The 15,590-nt window shown below is 40.8% G+C and overlaps 1 protein-coding gene across 1 annotated transcript in view; it reads right to left on the minus strand.

The window, feature by feature from the left end:
- The window catches only part of slc12a5a (solute carrier family 12 member 5a), a 230,317-nt gene that overhangs the window by 46,108 nt on the left and 168,619 nt on the right, over nucleotides 1-15,590 (minus strand). Inside the window, 1 exon segment of the mRNA XM_066665857.1 lies at nucleotides 11,313-11,459. Coding sequence (XP_066521954.1) covers nucleotides 11,313-11,459 — 147 coding nt within the window.

A 15,590-nucleotide genomic window follows, 5' to 3' on the forward strand; every position in this document is an offset into this window, starting at 1 on the left:
ACCTGTGGATAGTTTCACACACTAACAGCTAAGGAAACTGGGGACTGTGACGCAAAAACCAGAGCACCCCCCGCCCCTCCACACACACACACACACACACAGGGAGAACATACACAAAATTCTCACAGTGACTAGAGGTGAGAATCGAAGCCAGGAGCCCCCAGACCCCTGTCAGACTGACTCCTCTGTACCTAATCTTTCTAAAAACCATCTGCGTGGAACTACTACAGTATGCAATAATTGAGATGATTTTAGAAATTGAATTCAAACTGGGCTCCTTTTGTAGATTAGTCTCCGTATATGGAATTAATTGACAGTGTGTGTGTAGTGCCTAGTGCAGGGTGTATTAGTCTGTAATCAGCCATAATGGGCACAGGTCTCTCTGTCTTTCTCTCGAACGAGCTGTGATAAGTTGCTCATTGTTTACGTGATTTATCTAATGAAGACCTGACCAGGACCCAAGTGAGTACTTGTCCTCCTTCGCTACCCCGTTATACCTAACATGTGCCCTCTGTAATGCATCAAATTCCACACTTATGATCATCACATCAACCCATATGCTAATAACATGACAAATATAGCCTGTGATTGGCCGGGGAATTTGGCTTTAGCATCTGGTTCCTAAAATCTGCCAATCACACCATCTGTTTCTAATAGGGAGCTGATGATATTGCAGCATTAGTAACGGCAGAGCATTTTCAGAGGCAGAACAGAACATCCACAAGTGTACAGAGGACACTGTCCACATCAAAACCCTGAAATATGTCCCACAGTCTAAACTGAGCTTCAGTGATGATGGTTTCCTCCACAGACTGACCACCAGCAGCCCCCTCTGTCCATGCATACAGCGTGCCATGTTCATAAACTCCACAAATCAAACTCTGTGCACACACTCGAGGCTCCCTCCACTAATCCAAGGTGTGTGCTGCTTGGTTGTTACTTAGCAACAGAGCATCAGGCAGATCGGGCCCGCGGCGAATGCATGTTTACACAATCATATGACACATCAGAAACAGAATTCAATCTAGAGCCAAAGGGGACCGAGATGATGGAGTCACTTCTGCTCTGTAATTGCAAAGAGAAGCAGCCGAACAAATAAACACGGAAAACGTGAAAAGCCCTGTTCGAAGGCAGAGTAGTCACTGAGTGCCTGCTATTACATGTTAAACAGATCATAACATTTCTCAGCACTCACAGAAAAAGTGATGGCTGTGTACATTTGGGTTCCACATCCACGGGCGTGCCTTAGAAAGCCTAAAGAGAGTAAAGCAGCAACCTCATTTCCTTTTCCATCTCCATGTCTCCAATCACTGTGCCATTATCTCACCCAGCATCTTGTCAGCGATATATTTAGAACCTTTGCCTCTCATTAAAATCTTCCTCACAGGAGTTTGTCCATGCGCGTGTCCACCGAGGTCACAGCAAAATGGATCAGCATTTGGAAATTGAGCTTTCTGTGTGCTGCCATGTCCTGTGTCAGTGAATAAAATAATCCCCTGTTGCCTTTTTATGTGCTTCACATTGTTATTCAGTTCACATACCATTGTGTATATTTTCTGTAACGTTAAGAAAACCACCCCCACTCCAATGTCCCCAAACACCACATGGGACCCAAGAAATTTGATTCGGAAAGTGTACAAAAATAAACATTTTCACATATTAATATTCACTCATTCGTTGCCTGTAAGCGCTTATACAGTTCAGGATCACGGTGGGTCCGGAGCCTACATGGAATCTCTGGGCGCAAGGCAGGAACACACCCTGGAGGAGGCGCCAGTCCTCGTACTCACATATTTGTACTTTTGGACGCTGTTGAGTCGCCAATCCACCTACCAACATCTGTTTTTGGACCGTGGGAGGAAACCGGAGCACCCGGAGGAAACCCACGCGGACACAGGGAGAACACACCACACTCCTCACAGAGAGTGTGAACCCACACCCTCCTGGTCCCTGGAGCTGTGTGACTATGACACTACCTGCTGCACCACCACGCCACCCCATATTAATATTATTTACAGAAATACTCATATATATTCCTTTTTTTGACTATTTGGTTGGCAATCCTGAGGCTAGAAGCTTTTCTGTTTCTTTTGGCTTGTACTGTGATGCTGTTTACTTGGCAGATTTGAGCACTTTGCTGGATATCTTTACTTCATCTTAACACCTAGGCCAGCTAGTTTAACTAACACTAGCAGTGTTAAAGAATGAGGGAATGCTGTTAAACTTACCTAAGCATGTCTTTTACAGTCATTTTATCCATCATATTCAGACAAGTCACTGTTTCATATAGCGCAGTGGAGAATACTTTCATTATATGTTCCCCCAGTTAACAAGGATACACTTCAGTATAGTCTGGGGTGTTTTGGTAGAGGAGTCATGGTGTGTGCATATTCACAGAGAAATAAATAAAAAAAACAGTGAGAGAACTAAATCAGAGCAGAAACATAAATTATGTCTCCTTTTATTGTCGAAATGATACATGAGGTTATGTATATTGCTGGAGGTACTGAGATAAGTGCAGCTTATTCAGACAGCATTCTGTGCAATAAGAGCTAATACCTGTTTTTTTTTTAACTCTGACAAGTGTTTGGTTGAGGGCGGCATGGTGGTGCAGCAGCTAGTGTCACAGTCACACAGCTCCAGGGACCTGGAGGTTGTGGGTTCAAGTCCCGCTCCTAACAGTGACTGTCTGTGAGGAGTGTGGTGTGTTCTCCCTGTGTCCATATGGGTTTCCTCCGGGTGACTGTCTGTGAGGTGTGTGGTGTGTTCTCCCTGTGTCCATATGGGTTTCCTCCGGGTGCTCCGGTTTCCTCCCACGGTCCAAAAACACACATTGGTAGGTGGATTGGTGACTCAAAAGAGTCCGTAGGTGTGTGTATTCCAGGGTGTATTCCTGCCTTGCGCCCAACGATTCTGGGTAGGCTCCAGACACACCACGACCCTGAACTGGATAAGTGGTTACAGACAATGAATGAATGAAAGTGTTTGGTTTTGTTCGACCACACTCTGCATATCAAATACACACACAATCAGTGACACATCACCTTATTAACAGAGAACCGTAGAAGAAATGGAAAAAGACTTTTTGCTTTCAATTAAAGGGTTCATAATGTATCAGGCCTTCAGAGGAAGCTGAGTTTTCTGGTAGAATGCGTCAGCCTCAGCAGTCACATCATTTCCATTCCCACTAGTGCATTGATGAAAAAAGAGAATTATTAGTGTCTGGTAATTGTTTGGTTCATTAATAATGTCTGAGCAAGGCTGAATCATGTGACTGAGATGTTTCACCCTGTCTTCTATAAAAGATCTGAGATCTCTCTGCTTTTCCATCTGTTGCTATGAGAGACATGCTACGAGGAGAGCTCAGCTGCCTGTCCATGTGCTCTCAGCTTCCAGATGATGCAAATGCAGCCTAACTGCTTCTGATGCAAAGTCCTACACACACACACACACACACACACACACACACACACACACACACACACACACACGCACACACACACACATTTAAAGGCGTGCATACAGACAGACAGGAGATGATGAGGTGCTCACAATGCTCTGGACTGGTGTCAGCAGAAGATGACAGACTCAGGTTGATTTATACTTCTGCAAAGATGCCCATAATCATATATACATTGCAATGGGCTGGAAGGAGGAAGAGTGATTTATCCTCCCTCAACATTCATGGCTAAAGTGTGTGTGTGTGTGTGCGCTCACTGTCCCTAGTCACCAGTATGCATGTGTTCCTTGCCATGAATGGGTTAATGCAAGTTAATGCACATAATGCATGTTTCCTTTATGTGCCCCCACTGCAGCTAATGAGGACCGCAGTGAGCTGGACACAGGAGTAGTAACGTACCCAAAATTCTTTGAGATATAAACCAGGAGGACCAAGCAGGAGAACACATCTGTTTACAGCTGTCTGACCTACAAACCGGATTCCAAAAAAGTTGGGACACTAAACAAATTGTAATTAAAAACTGAATGCAATGATGTGGAGATGGCAAATGTCAATATTTTACTCGTAATAGAACATAGATGACAGATCAAAAGTTTAATCTGAGTAAATGTAACATTTTAAAGGAAAAATATGTTGCTTCAAAATTTCACAGTGTCAACAAATCCCAAAAAAGTTGGGACAACTAGCAATAAGTGGCTGGAAAAAGGAAATTGAGCATATAACGAACAGCTGGAAGACCAATTAACACTAATTAGGTCAATTGACAACATGATTGGGTATAAAAAGAGCTTCTCAGAGTGTCAGTGTCTCTCTGAAGCCAAGATGGTAAGAGGATCACCAATTCCACCATTGTTGCACAGAAAGATAGTGCAGCAATACCAGAATGGTGTTACCCAGCGTGAAATAGCAAAGACTTTTAAGTTATTATCATCAACCGTGCATAACATCATCAAAAGATTCAGAGAATCTGGAACAATTGCTGTGCGTAAGGGTCAAGGCCGTAAAACTCTACTGGATGCTCGTGATCTACAGGCCCTTAAACGTCACTGCACCTCAAACAGGAATGCCACTGTCAAGGAAATAACAGAGTGGGCTCAGGATTGCTTCCAGAAAGCATGGTCAGTGAACACAATTCATCGTGCCATCCGCCGTTGCCAGCTGAAACTATACAGTGCAAAGAGGAAGCCATTTCTAAGCAAGCTCCACAAGCTCAGACATTTGCACTGGGCCAGGGGTCTTTTAAAATGGAGTGTGGCAAAATGAAAGACTGTTCTGTGGTCAGATGAGTCACGATTTGAAGTTCTTTATGGAACACTGGGACGCCAAGTCATTCGGACCAGAGAGGACAAGGATAACCCAAGTTGTTATCAATGCACCGTTCAGAAGCCTGCATCGATGATGGTATGGGGTTGCATGAGTGCTTGTGGCATGGGTAGCTTGCATGTCTGGAAAGGCACCATTAATGCAGAGAACTATGTTCAGGTTCTAGCGCGCAACATATGCTCCCATCTAGACGTCATCTCTTTCAGGGAGATGCATTTTTCAACAAGATAATGCCAGACCACATTCTGCAGCAATCACAACATCATGGCTACGTAGGAGAAGGATCCAGGTACTGAAATAGCCAGGCTGCAGTCCAGTTTAAACTTTTGATCTGTGATTTGTGTTCTATTCTGAATATAATATTAGATGTTGGCAACTCCACATCATTGCATTCAGTTTTTCTTCACAATTTGTTTAGTGTCCCAACTTTTTTGGAATCCGGTTTGTACATGAAAGATATTCACATGTGGGTAAGAAGGCAACTGTTTATAGATTTAAAGGGACCACCTACGATTATTCGGTATGCAGCTGTAAGCTCTGCGCCTTTTAAAGTGGAACAAAATGTTTAACAAAACGGAAATAACCACTGTTTGGACATGACTAAATTTGAACTTTTCTGTAAATTTGAATTACCATTGAGACTTGTTTGTAACACGAGTTGTTAGTTTTGTAGCACTTTTAGTAAAGCGTTAGTCTCTCTCAATTTTCTAGATATTTCCATTGTGAGTGCTCCGAAACAACAAAAATAAATCAATATTACCCACTTATGGACCAGCTATAGAGCAATGTCCTCATTTATGTTCATGCTTTTCAATGTTTGGAGTCCTCTCCATTGTCTAAAACAACACCAGATGCCTCTGCCATGAGCAGAGAGAGAGAGGAAGCCTAGTATACCGGACTGAGCCAGTTTGTTTTTTGGTTTCCAGCAAACAGACTAGAGGGCAGCAAATGGTGAGGAAACAACTTCTGAATTTTATAAAATGTGTTTTTTGGTTACAGTCATGAACTACACCTTTAACTTGTCATTATTCATCATTACACTCCAGTTTATATGTAAATTATCTCATGAAACCAACAAATCATCATCAATTTTAATTTTTTGGGATACTTGCAAAGCCTGTGTAGCCCATGAGGCTGACACAAATGCAGGCGCTTCAACCAAGCACACCTGAAATTACTGGTCCTACAGGTCTGAGTGATGTTGTGTTCTCTAAAGTGTGGACTTTAAAGATAGCTGCAAGGCTTAGGGTGTCATTTGGGACTGGGCTTATGCACAGCGCACATCCACAGGCTTGTGCATCAAACAACTGATTGGCTCTGTGGGGGCACTGAGGCAAGACCAAACCCAAACCGCACTCTGCTGTAACAGAACCAGTACAGATTCAAACAGAGCTAATTATACACCAGCTGTCAGAAGAGGAGTGACATTACAAACATTTATAGCTTCAACATTTATGTAAATGTGTGCATTCACTTTCTGAGACAGGGATGAAAAATGAAGCACAGTTTCTGTCATCCAAATCCATGTATAAGGTTATTATGATATTGTAATTTTATGACGTAATGAGAAGATGCTTTTAGAAGCCTCAGAGTCGTGTTTTTCCAGTTCTAGTCCTGGAGCACACATGCCCTGCGTTTCTGATGTATTCTCTTCTGCAGACAGCTGCTTCTTGCAAGTCCCCTACTTGTAGATGCAGGCATCTATGCTTCAAAGTCGGTGAGGCTGAGAGATAAATAACACATTTTCCTTCAGCACCAGGACATTCCACTTGGTAAAAACACAGTTTCAGAGTAACACAGTAGTCAGCTGATGAAAGTGGTGGAAAGGTAAGGGAGAACATGATATTATTGGATTGTTCATTGTTCATTTCCTTCACCTGTAAGTGTATAACGATGTAATAAATAATCAGATCATCTTTAAACTGAATAAAGATGATAACTGAAATATTTAAATAAATAAAAAGAAGAGAACATGAGCTAGTTGTGGAGCAGAAATACAGAAATATACAAGTGAAGTGCACCCACCAAGGCAACCTCTCTCTCTCTCTCTTTAACAATAGAGAGAGAGAGAGAGAGAGAGAGAGAGAGAGAGAGAGAGAGAGAGAGAGAGAGAGAGAGAGAGAGAGAGAGAGAGAGAGGGAAAAAGGCTTTCTATAGACCTAAAACAGACATTATTGAATCTGACCACACTGGGCTCCTCAGGGATGGAGTCATTTTGCTCAGGTCTTGATGTGGGCAGTTGGCAGGCAGCGGGCATCTGGAGAAAAGAGCCTGCAGAACACAGCCAGACTCTTAAACAGCCTCTTAAAGCCCAACAAAGCCCACACCCCGCAGAGCTTTCTGGGTAAGCACAACCTAGAGGAAAAATCCATAAAGCCTGACCATTACTAAAAGCATCTGTGCACAAGTCTATTCTTTAATTGATTTTTAATTTCTCTGTGTGTGTTTCATTATTAATGTGCTGTTTTGTTTCAATAATGTCCTGACCATTTTAATTATCTGTGTTATATCATTAGAACAGATTTAGTGGAGCTGTCTGTAGCTTGAGCAAACCCGGCTTTAAAAATATTCTAACAATATTAGTTCATTCATCCGTTGTCTGTAAGCGCTTATCCAATTCAGAGTCGCAGTGGGTCTTGTGCCTACTCAGAATCATTAGGTGCAAGGCGAGAACACACCCTGGAGGGGGCGCCAGTCCTTCACAACTCGTGACACTTTGAGTCGGCAATCCACCTACCAATGTGTGTTTTTGGACCTTGGGGGGAAACCGGAGCACCCAGAGGAAACCCACATGGGAGAACACACCAAACTCCTCACAGAGAGTCACCCGTAGCGGGTCCCTGGAGCTATGCGATTGTGACACTACCTGCTGCGCCACCGTGCTGCTCTTTCGAACAATGTTTGTAATGCAAATAAAACCAGAATACAAAGATATTGACATTGATAACAGATATTGATAACTTTTGTACTTTATGATTAATTAGGATTAATAGTTTATTATTATTATTATTGAGCTCCTGTCCACTGGTGGCGCTGTTCCAAAAATACACTCAGATACTTGAGGCAGAGCTACAGAAACAGTGATCTATTAGCGACAGTGCTATACAAAAAACTGGAATAAGCTTTTTTAGTATTAGTATTATTTAGGATTAGAATAAGTGTTATGTGCCTTAAAAAGGCAAACAAACAAACCACAAAATACTGCTGTTTCTAAATTTTGAGTTTACACTTAAGTTTAGGATTAGGTTTGGGGTAAGGTTTATGGTTAATCCCAACTATTTTGGAATAGATATCTATAATAATGATCTGATAAACAATTCTTAGCAGACACTTGCACTGATTTGTCCAATGAAATGCTATTTTGCATTCTACTGCACGAAGAAGAGACTGCCATTAATGTTGAAGCCTCTTCCGCTTCCCCCAGGACAAAAATGGGAACATCCTGGCACAAATTGCCCTGTTTAAATTAGACACACCAAAATAAACAACACGCTGCTGAGAATAGTCTTCAAAAGAGAATGAAAATGAAATGGGCTCCATTCTCGCCTCCTGATTAGAAACTTGGCATAGTCCAGCTACAAATCATCTTTTGTTATGTTCTATTCTTTGCGGCAGGCCCAGATTGTTTAACAATGCAGAGGGGTGCCAAGCTTGTGGACATGATATTTTCCTAATGTTTCTATTTGAAATCAATTGAAATGGAGCATTCACTATTTAACAATTCTGCAGAAAAACATATTTAGCGCTCATGAATAACAAAGCAGGCTTGATAAAAGTGCTTATATAACAGGACCTATGTTTCTCGCCTAGTATCTAGACATAGATACACTTTCAAAACTAGGCCGTGTGCATGCTAAACTACAAAAAAATATATATTATAACTGCCTTATTGATGCTATAAGGGAAATTTCATCTCAGAGTGCTATCTGAATTAAATGTTGTATAAAACAGCAAATCATAACAGAGGCAATTTACATATATGAGTCTTATACAGTAACCAATTCTCTCTGTTTAACACAATGGATGAAAGATAGATGAAAAAAACATGAATATGTTTAGTGGGCCTCAACCAGAGCACATTTCATACAACCAAAATGTCAGACAGAGCTCCATTGACATAGAGTGCGAGAACGTAAGAAAACCCGACCCCGCTTTGGATCGGTAGCCTGTTAACAAACATTAGTCATATGTGAACATTTGTGCAGTGACCCAGCAGCTCTGTCTATGTTTAGCTGCTTGCTGACCATAAGGAAGGCCAGTGGAGATGGGCTTTTAGAGAGTTGCGCTGGCTTTAAAAGCATTGGGACGCACCCTAAATGCAAAGCGCAGGTCTATGGATGTGCATGTGGAGAGCTGCTGTGTAAAGTCTCTGCTTGGTTGCACCAGCTCAGCTAGCTAAGGTTTAACTTTCAGGCTTACGGCCACTTACATTCGCTCCAGGAAAGAGTGTGGGGCTCTGAGACGTATTCTCTTGGTGGTCTTAGTGTAACGTTTCTGTAAGGAGATTAAAAGTCAGTGTGTAGGACTTTCAGCAGTGGTGGTGCATCTTTTATTCAGACAGACTGAATCTGTGGCTACACGTGTGAGTGACAGAGCAGTTAATGTTACGTGGGCTGGAGAGAGAGAGAGAGGAAGAGAGAGAAGTGTGTGTGTGGGGGGGTATATCTAGGCATGACTCAGTCTGCTATACAGCACATTTCAAAGCTATGGTTAAAAATAGCTCTTCCTCTTGCACTGGAGAACATAGGGTTCTCACAAACAAACATACAAATCACATGTTAACAAGCACACAAGCTGAGACATAGTCACTGGTACAGCTTACTTAGCGCACTCCACATGGCAGACTAGGGTTTGAGTCCCTGCTTGGGCTCCCACATCACAAACAAGAGTCCTTGGGCATATTTCTCTGGATAAGAGCATTGGCCCAGTGCTGTAAATATAGTATAAACATAATCTAATCCCTAAAACTTTCCATAAAGTCTGCACTTTCATGGCATGGTTTAATGATGTGGTTGAAGTGTGAGCACAAGGGGCGCAAGAGTCCAAGAGTCCAAGTGTTAGGGAGCTGAAGCGTAGAATTGGGAAACACTTTGCTTAGATGTTCATATATTTACATCACTTCAGCTTAAACGCCATTCATTGGTTTCAGCAGAGCTCCACTCAACATTACAGTGATGTACTAGACCCTCGAACCGAAATGTGTTATGGCAGTTGTTAAGGTAATTTATCATCACCATGAGCCTTTCATTTTTTACTCTATATATTAAAATACTAAAATGAATGTCATATACCCCTTTAATGGAACAAATATATGGACACATCTGACCATTACTGACTTTCTGCTGAGTTCATCTGCACAGCTGTTGTTTAAATATAACTTTACATGAAAAAAGGTGAAATATCTGGATTATTAAAGTCAGAACACCAGAGGTCGAAGAATGAGACTGTGAATATCAGTCAGACAATACCATGTAATGTATTTCTACATAAATGACTGGTTCCCAGCAACATACACTCATTAGTGCAACGTAGTTACACCTACACTAGGTGGGATGGGATAATGTACGAGCTGATATTCACCTGTAATACACAGAAGGTTTAGAAGTCTAAAATATGCACATCATATAGGATGAGTTAGCAGTTTTCACTGGCAATAACAAAATCTTATCATAATAGACCAGTCTAGTGAGGTTAAAGCAGGAAGGGCACAAATATACCTACAGGGTTCCCAAGACAGAGACCCCCTGTTTAGCAACACAGTCCACAAAGCATGCAAATACCTTAAACCGGTTTCAACCGGATCCCACACAAGCTCATCAGAAGCATCTGAAGAGCATCTAATGACCTGTTTCTCACGTGATCAGCTGACATTATGCAGAATCGTGACTAGTGCACCTCCTAAACAGCTTCTTACAGAAACATGAGGTAGTGCCTGACGCAAGATTAAAATCATGGTTCAGTTCCTGGGGTGAAATTACATTTCCAGTCTCGGAACACTCTCTGAGTTCTCAGAGCACGATACGGCACATTACAATAAGAAGCCTTAGATAAGTGCAAATTTCTCCTCAAATTGCACTGATCTCGACTCTGCTGCGGCGCTTCATTGTTCCAGCATTCAGCCCAGACTTTCAGGAACCCGAACTCTCTGAACAGCTGCCAAATGTGCACTGCTGGGATGTCACCTGAAGAAAAGGACATCCAAATTGCTCAAAAGATGAACCCCCCCCCCCAAAAAAAAAAAAAACACTGCAATGCTATATTTTGAAACCATGGATCTTCTCTGGTGTTGATCAGTGACCTCTGGGACTCTAGATGTTGGATCACAAAATTAATATGGACACATGGAATATGGAATTTGGTTCTCAGGCCATTTTCCATTCTATAAAGAACTTAACCCCAAATAGCTTGGCAATACCTTCATTACATTCAACCCTTGTTCGATCTAATAACCATAAACAATAACTGTAAAGCAGCATTTCATGCATGTAGACTATGAGTCTGTATGTGTTTGTCCGTGTGACCAACTCACAGTGGAGCAGCACATGAGGACGATGACGAAGGCCTCAATGACTCCTCCAATGCCCACCATCCAGGTCATCCTCAGAAACAGAATCACGCCTAGAATGTTCTGCAGACAGGGCAGATACACTCCCATCAACGTTCCCATCCTCGGAGCCTGCAACACACAGCGGAATAAAACCAAGGGTTATTTACAAAACAACAATGAATCATCTTTGGAAAGTAGTTATTTACTCTGTCCACAATTACCACTTGAACTATTGTTTTTTTCCGCATGTTGTTAACACACGCTATACGTCCAAATGTTTGTTCTTATAATCAGTGAATTCAGCTACATAACTGTGGACCAAATTTGGACATGGACATCCAATTGTCAGTCACACAGCTTGTGTAACCTCTTTGGCCTTGATATGAAATTGGAAAGTACAAGTCTCCATGTGCAATGCTGGTTGTAAACTAAAGATGTATACAGCTCCTCAGCATTGGGCTATGAAATATTCTCTGGAGAGATGAAACACTGTTCAGTGGTTTATTACAAAAAGGTTTCTGTGATAAGCTCTTAATTAATAATTTTCACTTCAGAAAAATAGGCTCAGTAATCATCCATAAACTTTTGATCATTGTGTATAGCCCAATGTGAATGTGTGTGTATACTCCTTAAATTTTTGTTTGTGATGAATGTCTTGGCGAAACTGTTGACATTGCCTATGCTGGGAACATTGCCTATAATGGAAACAGAGTCTCAACTGACACTTGTATCGAGAAAGAGACAGGGACAGATTGAATTTTACAAAGGAAATGGCATTAGTGTAATAATACTGCAGTCCTCACTTTACAGGTAGTGAAATGGATACTAGGTCTCCCCACTATCACACAATGCTACCAAGCTAGGAGGGTGAAGACAGCCACCACAGGTTTTTCAACTGAAGCTAATGCTGTGTTCCATTTACCTTGTAATCAGATGTGGGAGCTGAGAAATATGTAACAACCAAGCTGACTGTGTTCCAGTTGAACATTCATGAAGCACTGTGCCCTAGGGTATAATTGTTAGCTGGTTCCAGGTTAGCATTCTAGTTGATATTAGCATATTATGCAATATTTTATGTGTCCAAACACCAAAAAAACACATCCACATAAAGCAGTCTGACCATAGTGTGTGTGTGAGAGAGACAGAGCTAATAAACTAATGCTGCTTTTATACAGTGTTGATATGGGGGCCGCCATCATGGATTCCTTTCCAAGTAGGAATTCTGGGGGCATTCCAATTAAAATTTCTGGTAACATTTTCTACGAAGCCCATAAATATAAGCCTTTATAAATGTGGTTATAACTCTTTGTAGCTCTGTAATAATGCTCTGTAAGCATACTTATAAACTCTAATAATGCCTCATAAGACTCATGAGCTATAATTAATAATTTTTTCACTATTGTGTCACTATTCATTATAATGCCTTTTTAATGGATACTGACTGGTGCATAATTGTAAAATGTCAACAATACGGATTAACAATTATAAACACATTGTACATTTTAAAATTCCATCACTGAATACTACAAATAAAGAGATTTACAGTTTACATTGTTATATATATTGTTAAAAAAAATTAGGAACATTTAAAATGCTTTTAATATGCATTAGAGGTGATTTAGAACTGTGCACAGGTCATTATCCATTTGAAAGGCATTATAATTTTTAGTGACACTTGTGTTAATAAATACAGGAATTTAAAACATAATCAAATATAACTCATTACAAGAGCCTAATGTGGCATTATTGAAGTTTAAATGTACGCTTACAAAGCATTATTTCCTAGTTATAAAGAGTTATATACATTATAAAGCTTTTAAGTACAGGCTTCATAGAAAGTGTTACCAAATTTCCTACCTATGACTCGGAAATTCTGACATTCGATTTCAAATGGAACAGAGCATAATGCTGTAGCGCTGGCTGAAAGTTTGCCTACATTGACCAGCACTGAGGGAGAGTGAAGCCTCTCAATCTCCTGATGATAAAACCAAGGTGGGTGTTACCGGGGGTCAGGCTGCTTTTCTATAAAATCATATCTAACACAGGATCAATTTGTATCAAAGCACCTAGTATTGTGTTAGCCCTTGTCAAAGCAAAGATCCAGAACAAAACCTGGAGTGCTGGAGTTATCTGGAACTCACAGAGCCACAGAGACCCAGGCCTCTCAGCACACACTTCAGCTCCGGAACAAACAAGAGCTGATCATTGTGTTAGAGCTCAATGTGATTATGACACTGGCCTGAAGTGTTCTATTAGAGCTAACAAACTGCTGTGCTTCTGTGTGTGTGAGTGTGAGTGAGTGTGTGTGTGTGTGTGTGTATGGGAGGAGGTAGGGAGGTATTAATTATACAAAATGATTAAAGGTCAGGTTGGGAGTGACTTTATTCCTAAAGGAGAATGCTGTTCACTGATTAAATTACTGATTGATTGATTGATTGATTCTTTGTTTCTGTCTGTGTTTATATAAACTGAGAAAAGCTCAGAGAACCAAGTGAAGGGAACAATGTATGTCTGAATGGTAAAGAATGGTTGACCTATGGATATTGGTCTAATAAGTGTAGAAAAAACTGGAGTAGATATAGAGGGCATTCATGTGATGTCACTGGTGCTGAGAGTTACTGCAAAAGAGTGAAGGGCAGCGTCAGAGCTCTGTTTGAATGCAGCAAAAACATAAACATCTAAAATGGAGCTGTTTGCGATTGACTGAACAGATAGATTCAGCAAGAATCCAGAGCTGTCTTTCTTATAGACAACCGTACTCTAACAAAAAGAGAAGCAAATGACAGGGCAATGATGTACAAGGTGTGTCTCCTCACTCCGAACATAACTACAGATATTAACACTGCTGCAAGACGGTCTCTGAGTACACATAGCTGTCAGAAACGTCCCCGTCTTCTCTGCAGCTCATTCCTTTTGTGTTTTACCTGCAGAAATATCTGTCCCGACTGAGCAGCAGTGTGGTGGATCACTGTTGAGTCTTAACTGCCTTTCATTTAAACAGGTAATGGCTTCTTTCAGTCCTGGTCATTTAGCTTTTAATATGATGGATCTATACAGTGTTCTATATGAACCCTTCATGGAACCCTTAGCATGTTTACAGGATTATCTGCATTTTAAAAATGATTCCTCTGCCTGATATTAAAATGAACTGTAAATGATTCTATGCCGAATCCTTTTTAAATGGTTCTAAATAGCACCAAAAAATTATTCTGCTATTAAAAGCATTACATTATCTGATGCTGTACAGAACCATTTTTAAAAAGCTATATGAAAATGGATTCTGAGTACTCATAGTTCAGAGCCATTTTCTTGACTGAAGAACCCTTAAGGAACTTTCATTTTTAAGGGTATAATAAACACAGCCAAGTATTTTGGCACTCAGTCCGATTGAGGAGGCGTGTCCTGGCAGGAAATTGACGTCATGCCCACTATTTGCGAAAGAATAATTTTTATAAAACAAATCTGTTCCGAAATAGCACCTCACACTTGCACTGTGAGACTGATGCTGTTTGCTGTGTATTTCTTGAAGGGTAAGTGTAGTAGAGTGTTTGAGTATCTGGAACAAGATCACCTACTTTAAGACTTTAAGAGAGAGAGAGAGAGAATGCTTCCACACAGGTGATAGGTGATACAGTGATGGTCAGATGGTCAGTGGGCTGAAATGACAGCAGTTGGCCCACCCTCAAACAAGACTTTAAATGCAATTAACTTGAAATAAGTAAAGACGGACTCCACACTGGCTATCATTACATTGAATATCCATCATGTAAACACATCTACAAGGCTAATTTGATTCTGGCTGCAATGATTCATTTTGCAATTAATGTAATCTAATATAATGTGTATGGAGCAGTCACAACTGGGCTGTTAGAAGATAATAAAGTTTTATTATGAAATGACAGAGGAGATGGAACCTGCTCTGAAACTGAATGCCTTTAATGCTTTTCCATTCCTTTACGACCAAATTAATAACTCATAGTTATTATCTTTTTAAGGCAGATTATTTTGGAGGTCTTTGTTTCAGCCGAACGACTCCTCAAGCTTAAATGTTTCCAGTGAAACATTCATAAGTCTGTGTAGTACATTAATGTGATATTTTAGCAAGGTGAGAGGGTAACTTGAAAATGGATATTCTGACCCAGTTTACTGATGTAATATGCAGTCAAAGTCATAGAGAAAAGCATAATAAGAAAGGGAAACAAATTACTTTCTGTTACAATTAGATTATCACATAATTAAACCTTCCCTTACCTCCACAAA

The sequence above is a fragment of the Hoplias malabaricus genome, chromosome 3 (assembly GCF_029633855.1).
Source record: "Hoplias malabaricus isolate fHopMal1 chromosome 3, fHopMal1.hap1, whole genome shotgun sequence".
Lineage (NCBI taxonomy): Eukaryota > Metazoa > Chordata > Actinopteri > Characiformes > Erythrinidae > Hoplias > Hoplias malabaricus.